The 24,666-nt window shown below is 41.6% G+C and overlaps 1 protein-coding gene across 2 annotated transcripts; it reads right to left on the reverse strand.

Moving 5' to 3' along the window:
- Positions 1–563: 563 nt before the first annotated feature.
- On the reverse strand, positions 564–23,513 carry CCDC198 (coiled-coil domain containing 198). Of its 2 annotated transcripts, none has more exons than XM_032344317.1 (6): positions 23,106–23,513; positions 20,366–20,448; positions 11,020–11,106; positions 9,676–9,774; positions 8,706–8,853; positions 564–819 (listed from the first exon to the last, which is right to left on the reverse strand). In XM_032344317.1, the coding sequence occupies exons 1-6, from the start codon at positions 23,326–23,328 to the stop codon at positions 590–592; spliced, it is 870 nt and encodes a 289-aa protein (XP_032200208.1). In that variant the 5' UTR covers positions 23,329–23,513; the 3' UTR covers positions 564–589. The 2 variants fall into 2 exon arrangements, with proteins under 2 accessions (XP_032200208.1, XP_032200207.1); XM_032344316.1 differs by having other exon boundaries at positions 9,676–9,777.
- Positions 23,514–24,666: the final 1,153 nt, after the last annotated feature.

Consider the following 24,666-nt stretch of genomic DNA (forward strand, 5'->3'; position numbering starts at 1 on the left):
AGCCCTCTCTTTCATGGATGGTGACCTGGTCTGTGACTTGCTTTAACCAAGAGGATGTGGTGAGAGTGGAGGGGAGCCCATTTCATTTTGAGGGTTTAAGAGGACTGGCAGGTCTGTTTCCTCTTCTTGGAACATTTGCTGTGGGGAGTTCTGGGCTGATATAAAAGTAAATTCACTACTCTGATGGAGCGACCACTCAGAGAAAACCACATAAAGGGGCTCTGAGACTACAGGAGGAGGGGGTCAGGTCCAGCTGCTGCCTCATCCTGGTTGAACCTCCAAATGACTCTGGTCTAGCTGCCATCTGACTTTCACTATGGAAAAGATCGCATGACAGACCAGAAGAAGAACCACCGAGCTGAACCCCACAAGCCACAGAATAGAGGGACAATCAAAGGCCCTAAATTTTGAGGCAGTTATGCAGCATAGTTAATAATATAGGACAAATCTGTTAACTGTAAGACTCCAAAAGAAAAGACAGTGAATTGGATTCCTCCAAATAATTCATACAACTAACCTGAAGAGCTTTTACAGGGTTGCAAGCTTTCAGTGCACTCAGTTTCTAGGCTGGTGAATAGCATTTTTATTCTCAATCAAAGAACTCATCAAAAAGTGGGATTCTTTCTGTCCTGGTCCTCACCAGTGCTTGTGGTTTCTTCTCGCTTTTTCTCAACTCCTCTGAGTCAGAGCTAGAACTGTCCCAGAGAAGCTGGCCCCGTGCCTCTTGTTCACGGAACCACGTTTCCATTTTGCCAATTTTCTGGGGACAACAGTCATTCCTTGCTTGGTGTTCTCCCAAATCTTCATTCTGGGTATTTCCTACAAAAAATTTAAAGTTTAAATAGTTTTTTTTTCTCTTAACATTAAATATATCATACACACACACATATACAAACTCAAATATATAAATGAGTTCAACTATATATATATATATCTCCGTAGCATTACAAATTTTTTCCTTGTTATTTTAAATTTTTAAAAATCTTCTGAAAGTCACAAGAACAACACTATACATACCTATATATCCCAACTCACTGACAATATTTTGTCACACTATTGCCTTCATTATATACACGCATGCACACGTGCATGGTTTTCAGCCGAGCTATTTGAGAAGTAGTTGCAGTTACCCACCCCCCCAAATACATCACCACAAATCTAAGAGCAATGGCGCTTTTCCTGCTTAACTACAAAACAACTATTACACTTCAAAATTTAACGTTGATAGATTACTGTTTTCTAATATATGGTCCACATTCTAATATTCACGATTGTCCCAGTGATGCTCTTTATAGCTGCTTTTTATTTGCCTGTTTGTATTTTAGTTTTTTGACCCAGGATCCAATCTAGGATTACATATTGCATAATCTTCCCTATCTCTTTTCCTTTTTCTCTTCTTTCTCTCCCTCCTCCCCACTCTTCCTTCTCTCTCTCTCCCTCATTCTCACTCTTTTTTTTTTTTTTAAAGATTTTATTTATTTATTTGACAGACGGAGATCACAGAGAAGCAGGCAGAGAGAGAGGAGGAAGCAGGCTCCCTGCTGAGCAGAGAGCCTGATGCGGGGCTCGATCCCAAGACCCTGGGATCATGACCTGAGCTGAAGGCAGAGGCTTTAACCCATTGAGCCACCCAGGCGCCCCTCTCATTCTCACTCTTGATCCCTCCCTTCTCCTTCCTCCAACCCCCTCCATTCACTGTCTTCTTCTTTTTCCCTAACACTGATATTTTTAAAGAATCCAGACTGGACGCCTGGGTGGCTCAGTCAGTTAAGTGGTGCCTTCAGCTCAGGGCATAATCTCAGGGGCCTGGGATCGAGTCCCATATCAGGTTCCCTACTTAGTGGGGAGCCTGCTTCCCCCTTTCCCTCTGCCTGCTACTCCCCCTGCTTGTACTCTTTCTTTCTCTGTGTGTCAAATAAATACAATCTTAAAATAATAATAATAATAATAATAATCCAGATCAATTGTTTTATAGAATGGCCCTAAATCTGGGTTTGTCTGTTTGTGATTAAGGTTAAGCATTTTTGGCAAGAGTATTGCACAGGTAATGTTACCTAGTGCTATTTATTGAACAACTACTATGTGCTAGGTGCACGATACACACTTTTCCTGAACTTTACAACTGCTCTCACATATTAGAATTGCCTGTGAAGGCTTTTAGAAATGCAAATGCTTGGGCTACACCCCAGACTAGGAAGTTCAAAGGATAATGCATTTAATTTTACTTTGCAGAAGAGATTTAATCATTTCTTTTTTGGCATGGGCTCTTATGTCTGTAGCTTTTTATTCAAGCTGCACCCAGTGCCCTTTTAAAATGCACTTCAGGGAGCACCTGTGTGGCTCAGTCAGTTACATGTCCAACTTTTGATTTCATGTCAGGTCATGATCTCGGGGTCATGGGATCAAGCCCCAGGTCTGGCTCCATGCTCAGTGGGGAGTCTGCTTGAGATTCTCTCTTTCTCTTCCCCTCTCTACCTCTCCTTGCCTGGCTCATGTTCTCTCTCTCTCTTTCTTTCCCACAAATCAATCAATCAATCAATCAATAAATCTTAAAAAAAAATAAAATGCACTTCAGAACAACAGGTGCCTTACTCAAGCAAGCCTGGACTTTAACAAAACAAAAGCAATGGCCACTTCTGAGCTAGGAAAATCATCCTGGGTCAAAACCCAGAATGTTCCCTCCATCCGGTTGAACCAGCCATAATATTTGGATGCCATCTTAAGGATAATTGTTTATTGAATCTTATGGCATATTTTATTTAAGCCCTTGATAGCTGACATTGCATACTGTTACAGGAGAAAATCAAACATCTCAATGTGAGCATTTCTGCCTTGTGATTTATTAGTTTCCTTTCTGCCTCAGTGAGGGGTTACCCTCTTCCCCTCCTTGAATGTTATTATAATTATTGTTATTGTCCATGCACACAGTAGTGACCAAAAACCATAATTGATTCATGTCTGCAACCCCAATCTCTCTCCTGAGCTACAATACACTTTTTCTTTTTTTTTTTTTTGGGTACGGCTGGACGTTTCCATTTTTACCTCCTGGCAACATGAGAGACTCACCTTTTCTTTCTCTTTCAAACCCATGTTTTCTCCCAGTTACTCTAATTCAGCAAATTGCTCCAGCTTTGCCCCATTGTCTGCCTAGTTCTTCAAGAGTAACCCAAGAAGCCTCCTGGTCTTCTTGCCCTCTCTACACACCCACATCTAGTCCATCACTGAGCTCTGCAAATCCTATCTCTTAAATATAAGCTCCTCTTCCGTCACCGTCTCTCCTGGTCCAAGCACCGTCTCTCACATGCACTTCTATTGTGTCTGTACCACTTGTCTCCTCATGTTCTCTTGCATTCTCCTCTCATCCGTCTTCCACAGGATAGACAGACTGATGCTCTAAATGTAAGCCTGATTGTGTGGTTCCCCTGACCTTTCAATGGCTTCCCATTGATCTTAAACTCAAGTTCAAAGTTCTTATTTGACACAGCTTGCAAGTGTGTGCCTCCGGAGCCATCTATGATCACTACTTGAATTTCTCTTTCCCACCCAGTGTCTAGAATCTGCCAGGTTCCTTCCCACTCAAGAGCTTTGGCATGTACTGTGACCATTAATAGTTCTGAATGTTCTAGCACCTTGATCCTCACACTTACTTGGATCCCTATCCCCTTGGTCCCCCTACTTCCTGTGTCAGCCTAAATATCCCTCCCTCATGGAAACGTTCCAACTCTCTCCGGTGCTGAGCTCTCCCAGCTATACTGTCATCGAACTTCTCCTTGTTCATTGCATGTACCGTTGCAAAGCCAAGAACCACACTTATGAATACATGCGTGAACCAGTGAGCCATCAGAGAATTTGGGGAGGAGAGAAGTATTGGTAACTGGGACTGGGAAAGACCAGGCGGTGTAATCATCTCTGCTTTGCAAACGAGCCAAGAACTACTAGAAGCATCACTCAGACTGGAAACAGCAATTTTCTGCTGACTAGAGGCAGGAGCTTTGAAACAGGAAGAGAATATTTGTTGATGGTGAGACCTAATGCAATATTAATAATAGCTTAAGTCCCACACCACTCTTGATGTTATGATAATGCAGACCTAAAGTTAGTGCGTGAGACCAAGTTCACATGTTCAATTTTATCCTTGAGTATCTCTTAAATCATTCATAAAATATTATATACATAGTTCTGTATACATAGCATTAAAGTGTAAGAACTTATCAGCCAGATGTTTTTTACTTGTTGCATTTTTATAAAACCCTGCTTGATTCTCTGGGGTGTCTAGACTTCAGGAAAAACAAAAAGAAAAATACGTTTAAAAACCTAAATGGGTTTTGGGTGAGCAAAGGAGAATGTGTCCAATTTCAAAATGAATTTGGGAAGGAAGAAAAGCAACAGAGGCCAGTGGGGGGAAAATAGGGAGTGATTTTAGGTAGTATAAGGATTCTCTAAAGCATTAAAAATGTGTGCTGGTTATGTATGTTTTAATACATAAAAGTTTTAGCGAAAGGTATCACCATTGTATCAAACTCAAGATTTCACAGTATTTCATAGACAAGGTTAAATTTAAGACACACACACACACACACACACACACACACACACACACGGGGTGCCTAGGTGGCTCAGTGGGTTAAGCCTCTGCCTTCGGCTTGGGTCATGATCTCAGGGTCCTGGGATCGAGCCCCTCGTTGGGCTCTCTGCTCAATGGGGAGCCTGCTCCCCACCCCCACCTGCCTTTCTTTGTACTTGTGATCTCTCTGTCAAATAAATAAAATCTTTAAACACACACACACACACACACATACACACACACTCAAACCCTCAGGACACTTTAAAGAAAATAGTTAAGTAGTTAATGGTGCTGGTTGCCTGGTAAGACCAGAATTGTGAAGGTGACAATGTTTTGAAGGGGCCGCCTTCCCTGAAGTAGATAGTTATTTTCACTCTAAGACCTCAGTTCCATCCTTCTTCTGGTGTCTGTATTTCCATCCATAGTTTTGGTGCTTTACATTTAAATGCATTTTTATACATATTAGATTAATTTTTCCATAAACCCTACATGGTAGACAAGGTTTTACTCTATTTTACCGATGGGGAGCCTGAAGCTCAGAGAGGTTAAGAGGTTAAGTAAGTAGAGTTTAGTTAAAATCTCTGTCTCTATAGAGAAATAAAGCTGTCTATATATATAGCTAATGTTTATGGAGAGGCTACTGTGTACCAGGCACCGTTCTAGAAACAAAAAGAGGCCCCTGCTCCCATGGAGTTTACATTTAGAAATGTATTTCTTGGGGCTCAAAGGAAGAACTTTGATTTCAAGTTCACGGCTTTTTCTATCCACTACCCTGGATTAGATCATGGCTTCTGGAAAAGGCAGGAGTCACATAGATGTGTTAAATCTCATGAAATAGTCCACCCGAAGAACAATGTTTGCTTTGTGTAAGTTAGGAACAAGTGAGCCATCCTCTAAGTTATAAGTAATTTATTGCACGTTATATGTAATTATTATAGAATTATACAAGTCATGTGTCATTCATTATATAAATAGATACGAAATGTATTTAAAGTGTGTAAATGTAAGATATATGTAACATTTCATTTTAAACAGGCAGCGTTAAACAAAGACCGACCTTTATCTCATAAGAGACCTGTAACTCTCATCCCACCTTCCCAAAGAAGGAACAAGAATGGGCAAATAACAGCATTCTGTAAGAGGATGTGGGTACAGCAGAATCTTAATGACCACAACTAGACTAGCAGAAATCTCCTGTAAATCTATGATCTTGACTTGGTTCCACGTTCAGGAGAAAGCAAAATGAACTAAAAGGAATGAAAGGAAAGATGCTACCTGGGAGTAAGCACAAGGAGTCATTGCTCGAGCACATGCCTATCACGGTGGTGAAATCTAGGCTGGGCCCAGGGGCTGCCTGCTCTCCCCATATAAGGTTAGGAGTCACTGCCCTCTACTGGCAGACTTTGTTGAGGCTGTCCTGGACAGAGCTCCAAGTCCCTGGATTCCTGATGAGGGTAGGGATGGGGATGGTGGAGCAGGCCTTTGGAGTCAGAAAGACCGGGCCTTCAATTCTGCTCTGTCACATGACAGCCAGGAGTAACTCCTTCTGGTCCTGCTGTGTGAGGATTTAAGAACAACAATGTATGTTGTCTCATGGCAGGCACTCGACAGACCTCAACCAAAGGGGTGCCTGGGTAGCTCAGCAGGTTAAGCATCCAGCTCTTGGTTTCAGCTCAGGTCACGATCTCAGGGTTGTGAGATCAAGCCCCACGTCTGGCTCCACAGTCAGCACCGAGTCTGCTTGAGAGTCTCCCTCCCCTCCCCCCCAACTCATGTGCTCTCTCACGCTAAAATAAATAAATAAATACATCTTTAAACCTTAACTAGAACAAAATGAAGTGGCTTTAAAAAGCCTCAGACATGCAGAGAAACCCTCTTTTCCTCATGCCACCACCCTTCCCGGGCCCCTCCAGATCTGGGGCATCTTCCAAAGATTTTTACCAATGTTGGTTTTTCTTGGCTTGCCTTCAAGAAATGACTCTGATATCTAACTTCAGCTGAGACATGTTTTGGGGAGTTGTTTTGGCAATATGTTCTAAACTGTAAAACCTGTTTATGTATGTGCCCACATAGCATATTTCATTCTGGCCCGGGGAGTATATAGGTTCAATAGATTCCCCAAGTATGTTTTCAGTTATTCAGCCTTTTTGTATTTAATTAAGCCTCTTGTTCCTTGGAGCAGGAGCGGTGTGTCTTTCAGCTGGCAACGTGGCCTCTTAGAAGCTCAGTACCTCCAGAAACTCAGCCGGGATTTCTGTGGATCTCTCCGTGGACCGTCCTATTGACAGGGGATGTGGCTCACAGCACCGCCCACCACGTGCATGACCAATATTATGTATTCATAGGGTCGGTTTGCGTTGGGGGAAGATGGACAGGGCAAACGTAATGGGGCTTTAACTGGTGGGAGCACACAGCACTGAGGCTGTGGACAGGGCATCTGTCGGAAGTCCCTGAGCGGTCTGGCCTGGTTGGAGGCGACGTCAGGCACAGGAATGGCCGCGGAGACAGCCACAAAGGTGGGCCAAGAGTGGATCCTGAAGGCTCGGAGTACCAGGGTGAAGAGCTGATTTTTAAAATTTGTATTTACTTCTTATTTTTTAGAGCAGGGAGGGGTAAAGGGAGAGCGAGAGAGAGAGAGAGAAGCTAAAGCAACCTCTAACACCAAATGGAGTCCTCCGCCGGGATCCATCTCACGACCCTGAGATCATGACCCGCGTGGAAATCCAGAGTCTGATGCTTAACCGACTGCGCCACTCTGGGGCCCCCAGGGTGAGGAGTTTATACTGTCCTCAGGCTGATGGAGGCTCGCTGAGGATTTTTATGTTTTTTAGGATTTTATTTATTTATTTGAGAGAGAGAGCATGAGCCAGGGGAAGGGTAGAGGGAGAAACAGACTCCCTGCTGAGCGGGGAGCCTATCGTGGGGCTCCATTCCAGGACCCTGGGATCATGACCTGAGTGGAAGGCAGACGCTTAACTGACCGAGCCACCCAGGTGCCCCTCACTGAGGATTTATTTTAAGCAAGAGAATGATATGGCCACATTGGCATTTTATAAGATTACTTGGCTCTTAGCACTGTGCTTCTGAAACGACTGTAGGAGAGTCACCAGGCATCTTAATAAAATGTGTATCCTGATTCAGGAGGTCCAGAGTGTGACCTGAAATTCTGCCTTTCTAATAAACTTCCTGATGACGCAGATGCTGCTGGTCTGCGGCCAATACTTTGATGACCAAGTAGAGCCGTGGTTCTTAAACTTAAGGGGTATCAGAAGCACCTAAGGGGGTGTTAAACCTGGATAGCTGGCCTCTGCCCCTACATTTTCTGATTCCATCACTCTGGCTGGGACCCATCCACTCTGCAGGTGGTGCTGGTGCTGGTGCCCTGGGCTTGTACCGAGCGCCATCAGGACGGAGGGTTGGTGGAGGAAAGGGAAGATTTGAGGGAGGAACACAGGAGATGGGAGGCTGGAGCAATAGCCCTGGTGTGACGCGATACCCTGTGGGGGGCATCGGGAATGCGGGAAAGCTAAGAGTTCAGTGCCCTGTGACATCCACAGGATTTTGGAACCGTCCGGCTGCAAGGAGCAAGAGGAGGAGGGCTGGAAAGGTCCCAGGTCTCTGGCCTGAGTGGCTCTGAAAGTAGAGGGCTCACCCACTGAGCAGGAGCAAGTGGAGGCGGGCTTCAGTTTTCAAAGCTCCGAATGAGCCTCTGAGGGCTGCAGGGAAAAAGCGAGGTGGGGGAGGGCGTCTGCGGGCAGCAGACTGGCTGATACCAGTTCACTATTTAATAGAAGTCCCTCTGCTTCATTCGCTTTAACCACAAGCTGAGAGGCTCTTTTGCCTCTTCTCTTCCTAGGGACAGAGCCAGGATGGCCACAGTGCATGTGAAGCCCCGGAAACCACTAAAAAGAGACATCTTCTAATAGTGTTTGAGCTTCTGTCTTTTCCTTCCAGCGACCCTAAATTGCATGACACAGCGTGATCCCTACTTTCCAGGAAGTACAATATCAGCAGAAACCCAAGGCTCCTTGCTGTCCATCCACCATCTCTCCCCCTCCCCCCCCGACAGAAGTATATTTGATGAAATTTTAAAAAACACTTGAAATATTTTATTTTTGCTAAAATAATTTACATGACTGACCTGGACTTCTTCTGTTTAAGGTTTCATCCGGCAACAAGGTTGGAAGGTCCCTGTCATCATTTCTTGGGATGCTTTGAAGGATTTTCTTGGCTTTATGGTCCCTTGGTTTTTGCTTATTACTTCTTGCCTCCCTGGGAAGACTTTTCTTCTGAAAATGATCAGCTGTCATGGATTAGTGTTCTCCTCCTGAGCTCCTGTCACCAGAATAGGTCACCAGACCAGCCACTTTGCAAGTCGTGTGCTTAGGTGTACTCTGGTCCCCTAGCCAGAACATAGCTTTCTTTTCCCTATTAGAGGGTATAGAAATTTCTCTATGCACAGTCTAGTTAGGAGAGAGTTTCAAAAAGGCATGGCTTGATTTAAGAGGAGGGCCGTTGTAAAACATTTGTTGGTAGGCCACTGATTTGGGATTGTAGGAGACAGTGATTTTAGGCTTAAATACGAGAGTGAGGAATTTGGAATATGGCAATTCCAGGAGACATTACTGTAAAGGGGTCTGTTACAAGAGCTGGTTCTTGTAGGATAACCCCACGGTGTGGATTATGGAGGATGCCTGGGTATCAAGATAAAGACCGACTCACCCCCTTCTATTTTCCTGAACCAAGACAAGCGATCTAACCTCATTGTTCTGCTGGAACAATGTCATGAGAGCGATTTGTGGCCGGTGGGGAGGGAGTGGGGTTGGAGGGGTTTGGGGGGGAGGAAGTAAAGAAAGAAAAAACAGAAAGACCTGGGACAAAGATTCATCCTTGAGACTCAAAACAAAGAAAAGGCTCAAAAGGTTTGGTGGCAGAAGGGATCTTCCTGATGCTTCCCAGCTCTAGTAGTTGAGGCTTCGGTGCTGATGACCAAATTTAAAATGCTAAGTAAAGCCTGGTGACGGATGCTAAGCCATTCGAGTGCAAGGGCAGTGATTATGTGGAGTAAACGTGGTAAATATGCCAGACTTCTTCTCTCTTCTCATACTTACCTCTTGTCTGTCACGGTTCATTTCCAGCATTCGCATCTTATGTAAATACTGCCTCTTCCTGGGGGTGTACCCTGGAGTTTGCATCTTCTTTTCCAGTTCCTGCTGGGAAAGATGACACACTCGTTAGAATGGGGTAATTTGTTACCGACTCAGCAATCCACAACTTGTGATTATTCTTTGTTTTTCTTCTTCTTCTTTTTTTTTTTTTGGACCAAAGTGAGATCTTAATCAGCCATCAGTTATAATCCGTAGAGATCTCTTATCCAAGAGATGTTAAAGGTAGATCATTGTGCTCATTATTGTCTCCCCAGAAATGTGTTCTGGTTGGGTAAGATTGGCCTCTTTCTTACTGCCTCTTCTGCCATCGTCTGGCTATGACATCAGGGGGGAGCCACATAATAGCTAATGGAACCCATGTCTATACCCTGGACCCCCATATACCAATATAAGCCCTGGTATATTAGGAAGTCGATTATTTGTGACTTTGGTGATCTCCCCCAGTGCATCACAAACCCCGGGGGGACAGTGAAGACAGTTATTAAGGGCAGCCAGGGGTGAAATCACCCTTGTTTGTTACTTGCCGTGGACAGGTGAGGGAAGGGTCCGGCAATCAGATGTGCTCAGTGATACCCTTTTGCTGCCCTGGGGACAGGGACTGTGTTGGCAGTTGCGAGCCTCTGAGGGGACCATCTCTACAGTGCTGCCAGCGTCACAAACCTGGCCTTGACACCTTTTACCAAATCATCCAGCTGTGCAGCAGCGTCTAGCTGGCTGGCCCCAAAATGAATCAGGAGTGGAAAGCGCTGAAAATCTACTACCTCCCAGTTTTCATGTCTGCAGGAGGGGAGTCTGCTCAGCAGAATATGACAAATGAATAAAAGGGAAAAGCTCTTCAGAAGACCTTTTCTAAGGATTCTTTTTTTGGTGAGGTTATGGTAAATAAGTTAAGAACACCTCATAGAAATGATTTGCCCTAAAAACTGAGAATGAAGAGAACGGTTTCACCTGAGGAGAAGAATAAAAAGAGAGAGTTACACTAGATTTTTCATAAATTTGAACACTTCTAGAATTAGCAATGTCCAAGGAAAACTCGTCTCTCTTACCTGCATCTCCATGTTTTCACTAGGAAGTGGAGAAGGGCCCAGAGTTTACCTCAGAGACGAGAGTATTTGCCAGTTGGAGGCAGGCCTGGGAGAGAACGTATAGCTTTGGGAGGTCCTCACTCTGAATGACTTCATAGTTAGATTTGTCTCTGAGGTCTTCTGTGCAAGGAGTATATGAAAAGAAGAGCCCACCTCCCCCCCACCCCACTACCCACCCCCTCCAGCGAGGGCTACAGTTCACCTTTGCTTTGTGAGTTGTTCTGGCTTCATGCTGGCTCAGGAGCGTTTCAGAAGTAATTACTTGTGGCAGGTCAATGGGTTCAAGCCTCTAGAAGTCCAACATTTAGAGCATTCAGCATTCCTCATGCCATGAGATGATGAAACATAAAAGCCAGACATTAAACTATCTTAACGCTTTGCAAAAGCAGCACTTATTCCTGAGAGCCCATAGGGCCGGCGATTTCAATAAGATTATGGTCATATCTATGCAAAAGACTTTTCAACTTATTGGGATTCTTTCTTGTCCTATTGCTCTGCTGTCAGGGACTTCTTGATCTAAATACGTTAAGAATCCTTTTCTGTCAGCATCAAGGGACCAAGTCCAAAGCTATCGAACAACAAGGGTCTTAGAGTATTAGAGATGAAAGAAGCACCAAGAATTTGTTCTATTCATTTCTTAGTCACCCCGCTGGACTCTTCCAGTTCTTAGGCGAGTGACCTGAATTTAAGATCTCCAGAGAAGTTGGAGATGACTTAAGAAGTAGGAGGAGAATGAGGAGGACACCAAGTGTAAGCACCACTCCCACCTTCGTTCAACACTAAAGGCAAATGATGGTTCATTCTGAGATTAATTTTTATTGCAGTCTGATTGGTTGCATTATCAAGGGGTAGACCTGGAGGCCCTCTTGGCTTTCAAGATGACCAGGGTAAGAAGAGAGTGGCGGCGGGTTGGGGGAGCAGGGAAATAGATGCTGAGTGGCCAGCACTCAAGGCAAGCATGACCTATGCCTCCTGCTACTTCTCTGTAGAACACTTTCCTGGCCTCTGGGCCTGGACCCAAGCCATTCCAGGGAAAACAACCTGCATTCCTTTCTCCTGGCACAGCCCAAACCTCGCCTGGCAAGGAAAAAAATGAGGGCAAAGGATTTGGAGACCAGGAGGAGAGACAAAGGGAAAGAACTCTTCTTTAGGTTAGGTGTGTGCCTGTGCTAGACAATTTGCACTTGAGCTAGGAAGTAATTCCCTGTTCCATTCTCGCCTTAGGTGTAGAAAGGAGGGGTTTTAACATGAGAACCATGCAGGGATGTCATGAGAGGTGATGAGGACTAGTAAGAGAAGGGTTTGTCTGGCTCTCTTCTCTGCTGGGAGAATGGGACCTGCTGGTATAAAGAGGTAGCCGCCGACCAGACCAGAAGCTTTGAGGAATAGAGACCCAGGGGAAAGAGTTATCCAGGCACCTGTGAGAAGAAGAATTAGCAGTGACCAGAGGGGTTAATCAGGCTCTAAGGGGAGGACAAGGAAATGCTTGTGCCATTCCCTGACTTGGTTCAGGATCTAGTTCTTTCTGGTGATGAGGCCCATGAACCTTCACAGTTGCCCTTGTCTGTCACACCCAGGGTCAAAAATGTCATCTGGTTCAATCCTCTCATGAACCCGGTGGGTAATTATGATGACTCCTCATTGTTGAGAGGTTAATAATTGTCCAAGGTTGCACAGATAGAAAATGGCAACTCTAGAATTCAAATTCGGGTTTATCCAGTTCCAAATACCATGCACCTTCCTCTTCTGCTTGTTCCTAAACCTGGTTTATCATCAGAATCTCCTGGAATTAAACACACACACACACACACACACAGACACACACACACACACACACACACACACACACCCCAAACCCTGGGTTATTCACTGGGAATTATGATTCAACAGGTCTAGAATATGTTCTGGGAATGAATATACACATTACATATATAAATAATAAACTTTAATTTTTAAGGAAGATCAGGTTCATATCAAAACTGTAAAGTACAGAGAGTTCCCAGATACTCCCTGCCCCCACATGTGCCTACCCTCCTCCACTATCCACATCCCTTACCAGAGCAGTACATCTGTTACAATGGATAAACCTACATTCACACACTCACACATTATCACCGAAAGTCCATTGTTTAAATTAGGGTTCACTCTTGGTGTTGTACAGTCTATAAATTTGGACAAATGTATAATGACATGTATCAACCAATGTAGTATCCTACAGAATAATTTCATTGCTCTAAAAATCCTTTGTGTTTTGTCCATTCATCTCTCTCTTCCTCCCCTTACCCCCTGGCAACAACTGATCTTTTTACTGTCTCTGTTGTTTTATCTTCTCTGAAATGTCAGTATTTTTGGAATCATACAGTATATAGCCTTCTCAGATTGGCTTCTTTCAATTAATACACACTTAAATTTTCTCCAGATAGGTGCTCCTGTGTGGTTCAGTTGGTTAAGTCTGACTCTTGATTTTGGCTCAAGTCATGATCTTAGGGTGATGAGATCGAGCCCCATGTTGGGCTCTATGCTCAGCATGGAGTCTGCTTCTCTGTCTCTCTCTTGGCCCCTCACTTTGCTCATTCTCCCCCTACCCCTCTCTAAAATAAGCAAATAAGTCTTTAAGCTTTCTCCACATATTTTCATAGCTTGGCAGTTAATTTCTTTTTTAGTGCTGAATAATATTCCATGATATGGATGTACCACAATATCTTCATCCATTCCTCTCCTAAGGACATTCAGTTACACCCAAATTTTGGAAATTATGAATAAAGCTGCCACACTCATCCCTGTGCAGGTCTTGTGTGGACATCAATTTTCAATTCATTTGGGCAAATACTAAGGCTCACAACCGCTGGGTTATATGGGAAGAGTATGTTTAGTTTTATAAGAAGTTCCTGCTGTTCCACATCCTTGCCAACATTTGGTGTTGTCAATGTTCTGGATTTTGGCTACTCTAACATGTGTATAGTGGTATCTCATTCATTATTGTTTTAATTTCCAGTTCCCTGATGACATATGATGTTGAACATATTTTCATATGCTTGCTAGCCCTCTTTGATCGTCTCTACTTGCCTTCTTACTATCTTGAAATTACCTTCTGCAGAGCAAAAGGTTTTAATTTCAATGAGGTCAAGCTTCTCAGTTTGTTTTTTTGGAATGTATTTCCAGGGCAATCTGATGATTTTCTAAGTTGAGGTCCACTGGCTTCCATACTGCCTCAAGTGAATAAAGGAACTACATCAGAGTAGACCACAGGGTATTTATTTGTGGTGAATTATTAAAAATTTGAGTCTGAAGACGCCAGCTATTTAAATATTTTCAGCTACTTAAAATAATCTATCCATAAATTCTTAGGTTCGGGTTTTTCTTTGAAAATATAAATATATGTTCTTCTATTTTCAGCCTCATTTTAATTAAACCTATAATTCTGATAAAGGTTAAAGAGTAGGTGTCTTTAAGAGCCCTCTCCAGGCAATTACTTTCTTCCTGGCCTTTCAAAAGAATTGAAGAATCACACTACTGCACCACATAGGGCACTAGATGGCAGCAACTAACATTGCAAGTAGGATCCCTCCCAGAAGTACTTGCACTTGGCCTGAGAAGCACCGTGGAAAAATTGTTGGCTGCTTGGCTTCTCTAAACAAACCAACCAGTCAAATGAGATTGCCCCAGAATTCTGGGTTCATATCAATGTTCCTTTTGCCAGCTTGGGATGCAAACTGCCTCACTTCATCACCTTCAGAGAGAATACAAGGGAAGGAATGACTGGAGAACTGGTATGGTAGAATGACCTTTTTTTTTTTTTTTTTTTTTTTTTTTTTTTAAATCTCATGTTATAAAAATGTATTATCTGTCTAAAGGTTTCTGGGTTATTTGGCTTCTCAAGTGAAACAAACGGTCAGGCCAATCAGTTGAAGTGTCAGCTGGGAAACTCCGAAGACTGGAGATTCAAACAAACGGAAGTTACTGAGCTTCGTGATCCACTAGCCTGAGTCGGTTGCTTCTGTGTAGTAGCAGGAGGGGAAAGATGGGCAGGAGAAGCTCAAGGAAATTGTAAATTTTGATTGGCACCAGGACTTAAGCATGTATGTCCTTTAAGGGTCTCAGAAGAAGGTAAAGGTGTCCAGGGCAGCCTTGAAGCAAGAAATCATGAGCCCAGGGAGGAATTTTTGATCAAGGTATTGCAATGAGTTCACATTTCAATAACTTTCTTTGCTCCAAACATCTAGCAGTAAAAAATAAAAACATAAAGCCAATATAAATGTGGTTGGGCTCTAGTACAAAATATATATATCTCCATGGACCAGAAAACAAACAGAAATACATACTTAGTGGAAGCTGATCCATTAAGGCATTTGGGGCTCCTGATGGCAGTGAGTTATTTCTAGAGATTGAAAGGGACCTAAAAATGCTCCATGTAAGATGGAAAACTAGAGCCAGGATCACAGCTTTACATGAAGGGCTGAGCTGTTCTCTACCTTTTTACCCAGTACAAGAGAGCTGCATCAAAATGGAAGTTGGAAGATCTGTTTTACAAGCATTATCAGAATGTTGAATATTAAGAATATTAAGCAGCCATAAAAAAGGATGAGATCTTGCCATTTGCTCCAACATGGATAGACTTAGAGAGTATCGCATTAAGTGAAATAAGTCAGACTGAGAAAGACGAAAACCATGATTTCACTCAAGATATTCAAAATAGGAGGGAAACCCCCCCTGATATTATTTTGATGGTCAACATTGTCTTGCTTAGGCTACAGCCTCTGGTTAGTCAAACACTAATCTAGGTGTTGCTGTGACATTATTTTGTAGAAGTGATTAAAGTCCATAACCATTTAACTTTTATTCTTAAAGATTTTATTTATTTTGAGAGAGAGAGAGAGAGGGCATAAAAGCAGGGGGAGGGGCAGAGACGGAGAGACAGAACCTCAAGCAGACTCCATGCTGAGCATGGAGCCCAACACTGGGCTCGATCTCAGGACCCTGAAATTACTATCCAAGTTGAAATCAAGACTTGGACACTTAGCTGACTGGGCCACCCAGGCTCCCGCATAATCATTTGACTTAAAGTCAGGAAGATTATTTTAGATAATCTGGGTGGGCCTAGTTTAATCAGTTGAAAGGTCTTAAGGGCAAAGCTGAGGCATCCCTGAAGAATAAAAAATTCTACTTATGGACGGCAGCTTCAGGTGCAGTTGCAGCCTGACCTCCCTGATGGCCTGCCCTGTGGTTTTGGACTTGCCCTGTCCGTCTCCACAATCAGGTAAGCCAATTCTTTGCAATATGATACACACACACACACACACATATATACATACATATATATATATATATATTTATATATATAATCTCCTTCTACTGGTTTTGTTTCTCTGGTTGAACATTGACTAATATAGGTACCTAGAAACGAACCTAAAAAAAACCTTACACAAAACCCCTGTGGAGAAATTATGAAATGTTACTAAAAGATCTAAAAGAAAATCGGAGTAAATGGAGCTTAACTCAGTATTATAAATGTGGTGAATTTTCCCCCAATTAATTGATGAATGCATTTCAGTCAAAACGTTAGCCAAGTTTTTAATGGACTTAATAAAAAGATTCAGACTTCTTATGGAAGAGCAAAGCACCATAAATAACAAAGATAATTCCGAAAAGGAAAAATAAAACGACTTGCTGTATTAGATATTAAAACTTAAAGATACATAATTAAGACAGTGCGGAATTCCTATGGAGATACACAAATAAACCAATGCAATAGAAGAGAGAGCCTGAAAACAGACTCAGGAAGCTCTGGAAACTGAATATAGGACAGAAGTAACTTTTTAAATCAATGGTCAAAGAAGCATGACTCCATAAAGAGTGTTGGGACAATAGGTTATTTAAATGAAAAAAAGTAAAATTAAATTCCAAATTCACACCTGCACATAAATTAATTTCAGACAGATTAAGACCTAAATGTGAAAAGGCAAATATTATAAATTTCAGAAAGAAATAAATAAGAGGAGCACCTGGGTGGCTCAATTGGTTAAGCATCTGCTTTCAGCTCAGGTCACGGTCCTTGGGGGTCCTGGGATCAAGCCCTGAGGCAGGCTCCCCACCCAGTGGGGTGTCTGCTTCTCCCTCTGCTCCTCCCCCTGCTTGTGCTAGCTCTCTCTTACTCACTCTCTCAAATAAATAAATAAAATATCTTAAAAAAAGAAATAAAGAAGAATATCTTTATGACCTTGGGAAAAATAAAAATTTCTTAGACAATATACAAGAAATACAAAACATAAACACTAAGATTGAGAAATTTGACATTTGAAGTGGAAATCTTTGTGTCCACACACACATAGGCAAAATGTAAAGGCAAGCCATAGATGGAGAAAAGATATTTGCAACACATGGAACTAACAAAGGGCTAGATCTGAGACATATAAAGCACTCTCACAAATCACAAAGAAACAAATAACTGAAAATGGGCAAAGAGTTAGAAAAGACAAGGAAAGGGAAACGTTTGTGACAAATTACATAATACTGAAAACAGCACAATGAAGCTGTCCAGGTAGGAACAGCCCTCCTTATCTCTCACTAGCAGGGTTTATACTCATCTTTCCCCCTTTGTATTCATTCATTTAATATTTATTCAATTCATATTTATTGATCATCTATTACATGCCAGATACTGTTCTAGACACTTAGATACATTAGTGAAGACAAGCGACAAAAATCTCTGCCTGTGTGAAAAATAATATCCTAATACTGGCTGGGAGGTGATGAACAAAATACACAATGAATGTACTAGAAGTGAATTGTTTGGTGTGTTCGAAGTCAATGCTCTGAGGAAAGAAAAGATAATGGTGGCTGATGGGAACCAGGATTGCCAGGTTAAGAGTAAGTGACAACTGTCATGAGGTTATGAGAAGCCTGTTGAATGGTGAGATTTAAGCAAATCTTGGGAGATGAAGGAGGAAGTCATCCCAGGAAATCACATTACAGGGGGCCTTGTTGGGGGGGGTGTCCCACCTTAGGTGGGACCAGAGATAGTTAGATGAGAAGGTAAATCAGGCCAGGAGGGACAGTTGAGATCAACTTTTCAACACGAGATGAGCACATTGGGTTCAGAGTTCCCTGGCAGAGGCTCTCAGAATTCAGCAGTTGGAGTTGGAGAACTTTAGTTCATGACCCACTCTTTACTTGAGAAGTAGATGTTTAGGAAGTGGAGAGTGCCAAACGTGCAACTCAAATTATTTAGGATGCAATTAGATTTGGTTTAATAATTAAAAATACTTTTAGAATTTTCTTTGGCAGAGATTAGGCTATTAATTAGCATGTCATGGGAACCCAGCATTTATTATTCTCTCAAAAACCCATTTGTGGTGGAAAATGTGCTGAGCCTCATTTGTGAAGATAATTATAGCTGATATCTTTGGGAGTGTTTGCCAAGTTCCCAGTGATTTCCCTCTTCTCTGGGAGCTGCTTCCAGAATTTATTGGGACGGGGGAGGGGGGACGTCTCTGCCCACACTTCTACTGCGTGAGCATCTCCTCTGGTCATAGCTTATTGGAACAGAACTGGAATCACGAGCAAAGCTGAGCCAGTAAGATCTTTTCTCCCAGGAATTTTGAATTGGAGCCAAGAGAGCCAGGCTGATCTGTCTGTCTGATTCCTGAATGCAAATTCAGGAATTGAGGGTGGCCCTATTTCACCAAGTGGTCTTGAGGAGCAGAGAAAGTCGACTCGCAGGAAGAATAAAGCATATGCACAGAGAAGAGCTCAGGGGAGACACAGAGGGAGTTGTGCCTTTCAGGTTCCAAGGCAAAGCTGTTACCTGAAGTCCAACTGCCTCCCAGCTCTTGGGTTCAACAAACACTCCTGTAACTCATGACATTGGCAGCTAGCCAATCAGACTTACAATTCAGGGATGCTAAAGGTCTGCGATAGCAGGGAGAATGCATTTTGATTTTTATTCCCACCATGGATAATGGGGCTCGTTGTCATTCATTCACCATTCATTCATAAGCCTTTTTGAGGCTGCATATTAAGTGTCAGTGGCTGAAGATATAAGACAGAATAAGACACAGTCTTTGCACTCAAATAATTCATTTGCCTTGGTTTTTAAGGCGGTTGGTTAGAATGTGGGGATACAGTCTTTGGCTCTGAAACACCAAAGTTCTCCTTTTGAGCTTGAACTGATTTGAGAATCAAAGCCTAACTTTAGTGGCTTTTAACTTTAGATGGATATATAAAAAGTACTTTGTGAACCTCAGACTGCTACACAAATCCTTTTCACTGCTTGTAGTAATATCTCCTACTTGAGTTATTCAGTTGCTGACCCAGGAACACATATTAAGCACACTCCTTTGAAGAGGTGCTTCTGATTGGAAGAAAACGTAAGTTTTAATATTGTCCAGTGTAGCTAGAGATTTTGCTCAAAGGTTTTAAAATTATGTATCAATTTGATATAATTATCCTTTGTTTTTTATTTAAGTCAAAATGTTTTGAGGTTTCCAATATTCTGGGAAAAATGCCTTATTTGTGAACAAATGATATAATCACTTCGAACAACAACTGTGAGCCTCTGGAGAAGACAGGTAAACAAAAACCAACTGAAACAGAAATAATCTCCAACAAATGAGCTCATATACCTCTGGGATTTGTCCAGATGTCTGGGTGAATTGTGTAGCAGTTGGGATTTTGTTCCAATTCCTTTTTCTTTTTCTTCCCCCCCCCTCCAGTTCCTTTTTTCAAATGTCAGTGATAGATCCTGCTCACAGGAGAGCCCAAACAACCCCTTCTCTTAGCTGATGCCCATTTTCAAGGATCCACTCAGATCTCTTTCCCCTTCTAGGATGAGTGTTCTTAGAATTTATAGCTCCCTAGAGGAAATTCATTAAATATTTATTAAGGTGAATGCATTTAAAGTTCTTGCTTTGCTGCCTTGGAATCCAATGTCCTCAATTCCAACAACCAGTTAACATTTAAAACAATGGAAGGTTATAATGGGATAGAAGGTCTGTAGAGATCAATGATGCTGATGGTTAAGAGCATGGGCTTTGGAGATCTGGTTGATACCTGACCTCCACTGTCCTTGAGCAAGTTACTTAATTCTCTAAACCTCATGTAGTAAGCGAAGATAATACTTCTTTTCTCCTAGAGGTGTAGGAAGGTTAAATGATTGACATTGATCAAGTTATGCAGAGTGTATCTGACTTGAAGTAGGTGCTCATTAAATAGTCCTAGCTATTATCATTGTTATTATTGTTCGTTGTAAGTGACTTCTCCATAGTCCTCTAGCTCATCAGTGCAAAATGCAGGTCTTTTGAATCCCATGATGCCTGTGTCTTTGATGTTATGTTTCCTTCTGTTGGTGGTGGTCTTAAAAATGAAGTCATTACAAAAGGAAATCCTAAAGAAGTAAGGTCTTAGCAACTGACAACATTCTCTTTATAACAACATTCTTATTCTTATTAACTTAGTCATTTTCAATATCCCTCCTTTATGATTAGAGTTAAAAAGGGATGTTACCATGAAATCCAAGAAATTCTTTATGAATCCTTTTAAATTCATCTTACTTGAAGTCTTCGGGGTGGATGCCTTTTAATAATACTTGTTTCTCCGTGTTCCAGTGGAATGTCAAAATACATGGCCCTGGGTACTTGAAGGATTGGGAGAGAAATAAAAACAAACCATAAACAAATTGGCTATTAAATTAGGCTAATCATTAGACTTTGTTAATAAAGTTCAGTACATTTTTAGTTATATATGTCCAACCTATATGTTGAATGTGGAGATAAAACACATAGGCAGAGGTCCTAAATGAATAACAAAATATTAGCCTAGACCCAGGATTTAATTTCTGCTTTCCTCATTTCTTCTCTGGATTTATATTAGATGGAATTCATATTGGATTTATATTAAAAGGCATTGGAGAAATTACCAATGTATTGAGTACAAATATTGTTCAAACACAGAAGTTGGTCTGGAAAATGGGAACTTTTTCGTTTGTCTTAATTTCATGAAATCTCTCCAAAATAAATTTGGGAAATCAGATAAAATACACTTTTAAGAATTGAAAAGAAGTTTTCTTTTCAGATGAAACAGATGTATGGTAGATAGATAGATGGGTAGATATTACATACAGAGATGGTTATAAAAATATGGAGCATGAGTTTGTGATAGGAGTATGCAGTGTTTAGCATTGTATGTTTCCAATTAAATAGTTCTCCCAACTAGGGAAAGAAATGCTCACAAGTTGCCCTATAATGCAACATATCAATATTCTTTCCTGATGAAGTGAGCCTGCACTACGGAAATAAGCTTTGTTAGGAAACAGAGCTAGGACTGAAGAGGTCCATTATGGGCTTTATTTTTTAGTTTGATTACCCTGGAGCATTAGGACAGCTACCATGATCAACGCTGCATGAAGAAAATTTCGTGTTTTCCTCGTAGTAATCGGAAGCATTCTAATTTCTAGGTTGTTGCACAGACCATTCTACAATTTCACTTTGCATTCTAAATGGAAAACTCCCTGCATAATTATATGTTTCTATCCTTACAGCCATTTGAATGACCACCTTAAAAACTTCACCATGTTGATTTTTTCTTTCAAAAGATGCTGGTATATTGAACAAGACAGAAACAACAGTAATGACAACAAAAACAATTTTTGATTAAAAAATGTAAGTTTTTCTGGCAACATTTTTTTCAGCAGCCTGGCTAGTCCTTATTTTTATACTATGACTTGAAGAATAACACTTCATTATTTAATTTGATTCATTCCAAATGGTAGATAGAGGCTGTGTCAGGCAATTATATTTTTACCCTTGATTTATAGATGAAGGAAGTTGTTGCAGTAATTTTCCCTAACTCATACAATTTGGCATTTGGTAGAGCTGAGTCAGAATATGGGTTTCTTAAAATTAGCGATCAGAACTTTCGCCATCCCTTTTTTTGTTGTTTGTTTGTTTTTTTGTTTTTTTAAGAGAGAGTGAGAGAGAAAGAATGAGAGGAGAGAAGGTCAGAGGGAGAAGCAGACTCCCCATGGAGCTGGGAGCCCGATGTGGGACTCGATCCTTGGACTCCGGGATCATGACCTGAGCTGAAGGCAGTTGCTTAACCAACTGAGCCACCCAGGCAGCCCCCCTTTGTTATTTTTAATGTGACTTTGTCTAAATAAGAATATTTTGAAAATATTTCAAAATAATATTTTTAGGTGGGACTCTAAAGCATTAGAATCAGTTTTCAATCAGTTTTCACTATTCAGTTACCAGAATCTTAAAACTCTGGATGTATGGTTGGGATTTAAAAAATAATAATAATAAAGGAACTCTTCAATGAATGTGGGGAAAAATTCCCATTCCCATGCTTAGGAAGTTGGAGACATAAAAATAGGCCATATACCAGTCAAAGGTTGTTCGTTCTACAGAAAGAGCCATGAGAATCAGTCTGGGTGAGATCCACCAGATACAGAAAGAGGATATAAGGCTTTCTGGACAAGTTGACCAGTAATGGGAACTTGTTTGTGTTATTGATCCAGAATATAAAGAATAAAATTACATAGATATATACATATGCATGCATTATATACTTGTATTTCTCTTCCCAAGTTAGCATCACTGTTTAATTATCCTTGTGGTTGACATAAAAATTTTACATATCTTATAAAATATCCCGAGATAATTTATAGCCACTTCAGGCTCAGAGCTTCCAATCATCATGGGGGAAAATTCTCCTCATTCGGCAGATGACAGAACTTAGTTCAGATTCTGCATGAAGAATGTGGGTTTGGGGAGGGGGTGACTCATTCTCTCATCTGTACTGCAATAAATCAATTCTGTTTGGGGTGGTTTCCAAATTCACATTAGGATGAATTCACTCCTAAAGTGTTGCTTTCAAAACAACAAAGCTTGATGCACTCAGTGGTACTGGAGAGAATGATTTAAATTTAGAATTCAACTGAAACATATGATTGTCATAATTTATCACATTTTATCTATATAATTTTAATCGTCTGGCAAAGCTAGGTATAAACATTGAAAGCACTGTAAACTAAGCTGAAACAGAATGATTTTTTCCTTCTCGTGTGGAATGGTAAAAAGCCTTCGGTGAGCAGTTTACACACCAGTTCCAGGGCACCCGGAGCACTCGACGAACGCGTACCCTCGAGCTGAAAGATGTCCCCTTACATTTCAGCAATTTTGGAAACTTCCTGGTACGACTGTGGGGACAGACAGTGTCCCCACAGTCAAGTGTCTCTGTCCATAGCTTCTGTTGGCCCAAATCCACACACCTCATGGTAGGTGCCACACGTACCTGCGGAGTATCTTCCACACCAGGTCTCCCGGAGAGGTGGCAGCTGCCCTTCCAGAGCTTTCTTCGGGTCCTGCAGCCTTGCGAACAGGTAGGAACTCTTTTCTTCCAGATTCTGATTGAGTGCCAAGTCCACGGGGCTGGCAGAGGGAGCCTCTTCCTCTTTGTCTTGCAAGGGAGCTACTTTGGTCACCCGAGGGTGAGCCTTAGAGTGGCTCAGGCCCATTTCACGCTAACAACATTCAAAGCACAACCATGAGGGAGATGGTTTGGGGCCTTGAACTGAGCTCGTCCTCATTAAGGTATGTCAGAATTTTACCTCAGCTCCACAAAGCACTTCATGGCATCTTTCTAGCTTTCTTTCACCACACAGTAAACCCTCTGGCCACTGCCTGGGAGGATGGTTTCCATGGAGATGTCCCTTCAACTCCTCCTCTGCCATTTCAGACCCAAAGAATCCAGTTAAACATTGACTCGGTTAGGCTACTTTCTGAAAGACTCAGGGGTAGGAACGAAGCCACTGTTGATCATTAAACAAATCTCTAACACCAGGAAGGCCATTAACAGGGAGGGAGAGCGGAGGTTTAACGAAGCCTTAAACTTGACTCTTTGATTGCGCATGCCCTTCAATGCCATCGTTGAGAGCTACCAACTGATAATAGCTAAATCACTGTCAGAGGCAAAGGGATGTATGCTAATCATTGCTTGTGATTTCATTTTAATTGAAGAATTTCTTTTCCGAATAGGATCAGTAACAGCGGAGTGGCTAAAATAAGCTTATTTTTCTTTCAATACCTTGAATTGCCTTTGAAGGGATTAATACATTGCAGGAGGGCACGGAGACAGTAGAATTTCTTTCCCAGAGAAAAGGGGGGCAACTTTTTCTTCTTTTTTGATGTATAGTTAAGATACAATTTTGTATTAGATTTAGGTGTACAACATAGTGATTCCGACGATTCTGTACATTACACTATTCTCACCACGATAAGCATAGTTACCATCTGTCACCGTATAAGGTTACTAGAATGTTATTGGTTATATTCCCTATGCTGTACTTTTCATTCCCGTGACTTATTGATTTTCTGTCTGAAAGTTTGTACCTCTTCCTCCCCTTGGCCTATTTCACTGATTCTCCCAACCCTCTCTCCTTCAGGAAGCTTCAACAAGTTTGTTCTCTGTTTTATGATTCTGTTTTTGTTTTTTGTTTGTTTATTTGTTCTGTTTTTTAGATTCTGCATATCAGTGAAATCATAGGATATTTGTCTTTCTCTGTCTGACTTAATTCTCTTAGCCCAACATGCTCCAGCTTCATGTGCGTTGTTGCGAATGACAAGGTCGGATCCTTTTCTTTCTTTTTTTAATTTTAATTTTTTGTGTGATCTGATTGTTTTTTATGATTACGATTCCATTGTGTGTGTCTGTGCATGTGTATACCTCCTTTATCCAACCATCTATTGATAGACACTTGGGGAGCTGCTTCCAAATCTTGGCTATTGTAAATGCTGCTGCAATAAACATAGGGGTGCGTGTATCTTTTTGAATTAGTGTTTTCTCTTTCTTTGAA

This window comes from Mustela erminea, chromosome 5 (assembly GCF_009829155.1).
Source record: "Mustela erminea isolate mMusErm1 chromosome 5, mMusErm1.Pri, whole genome shotgun sequence".
Classification (NCBI taxonomy): domain Eukaryota; kingdom Metazoa; phylum Chordata; class Mammalia; order Carnivora; family Mustelidae; genus Mustela; species Mustela erminea.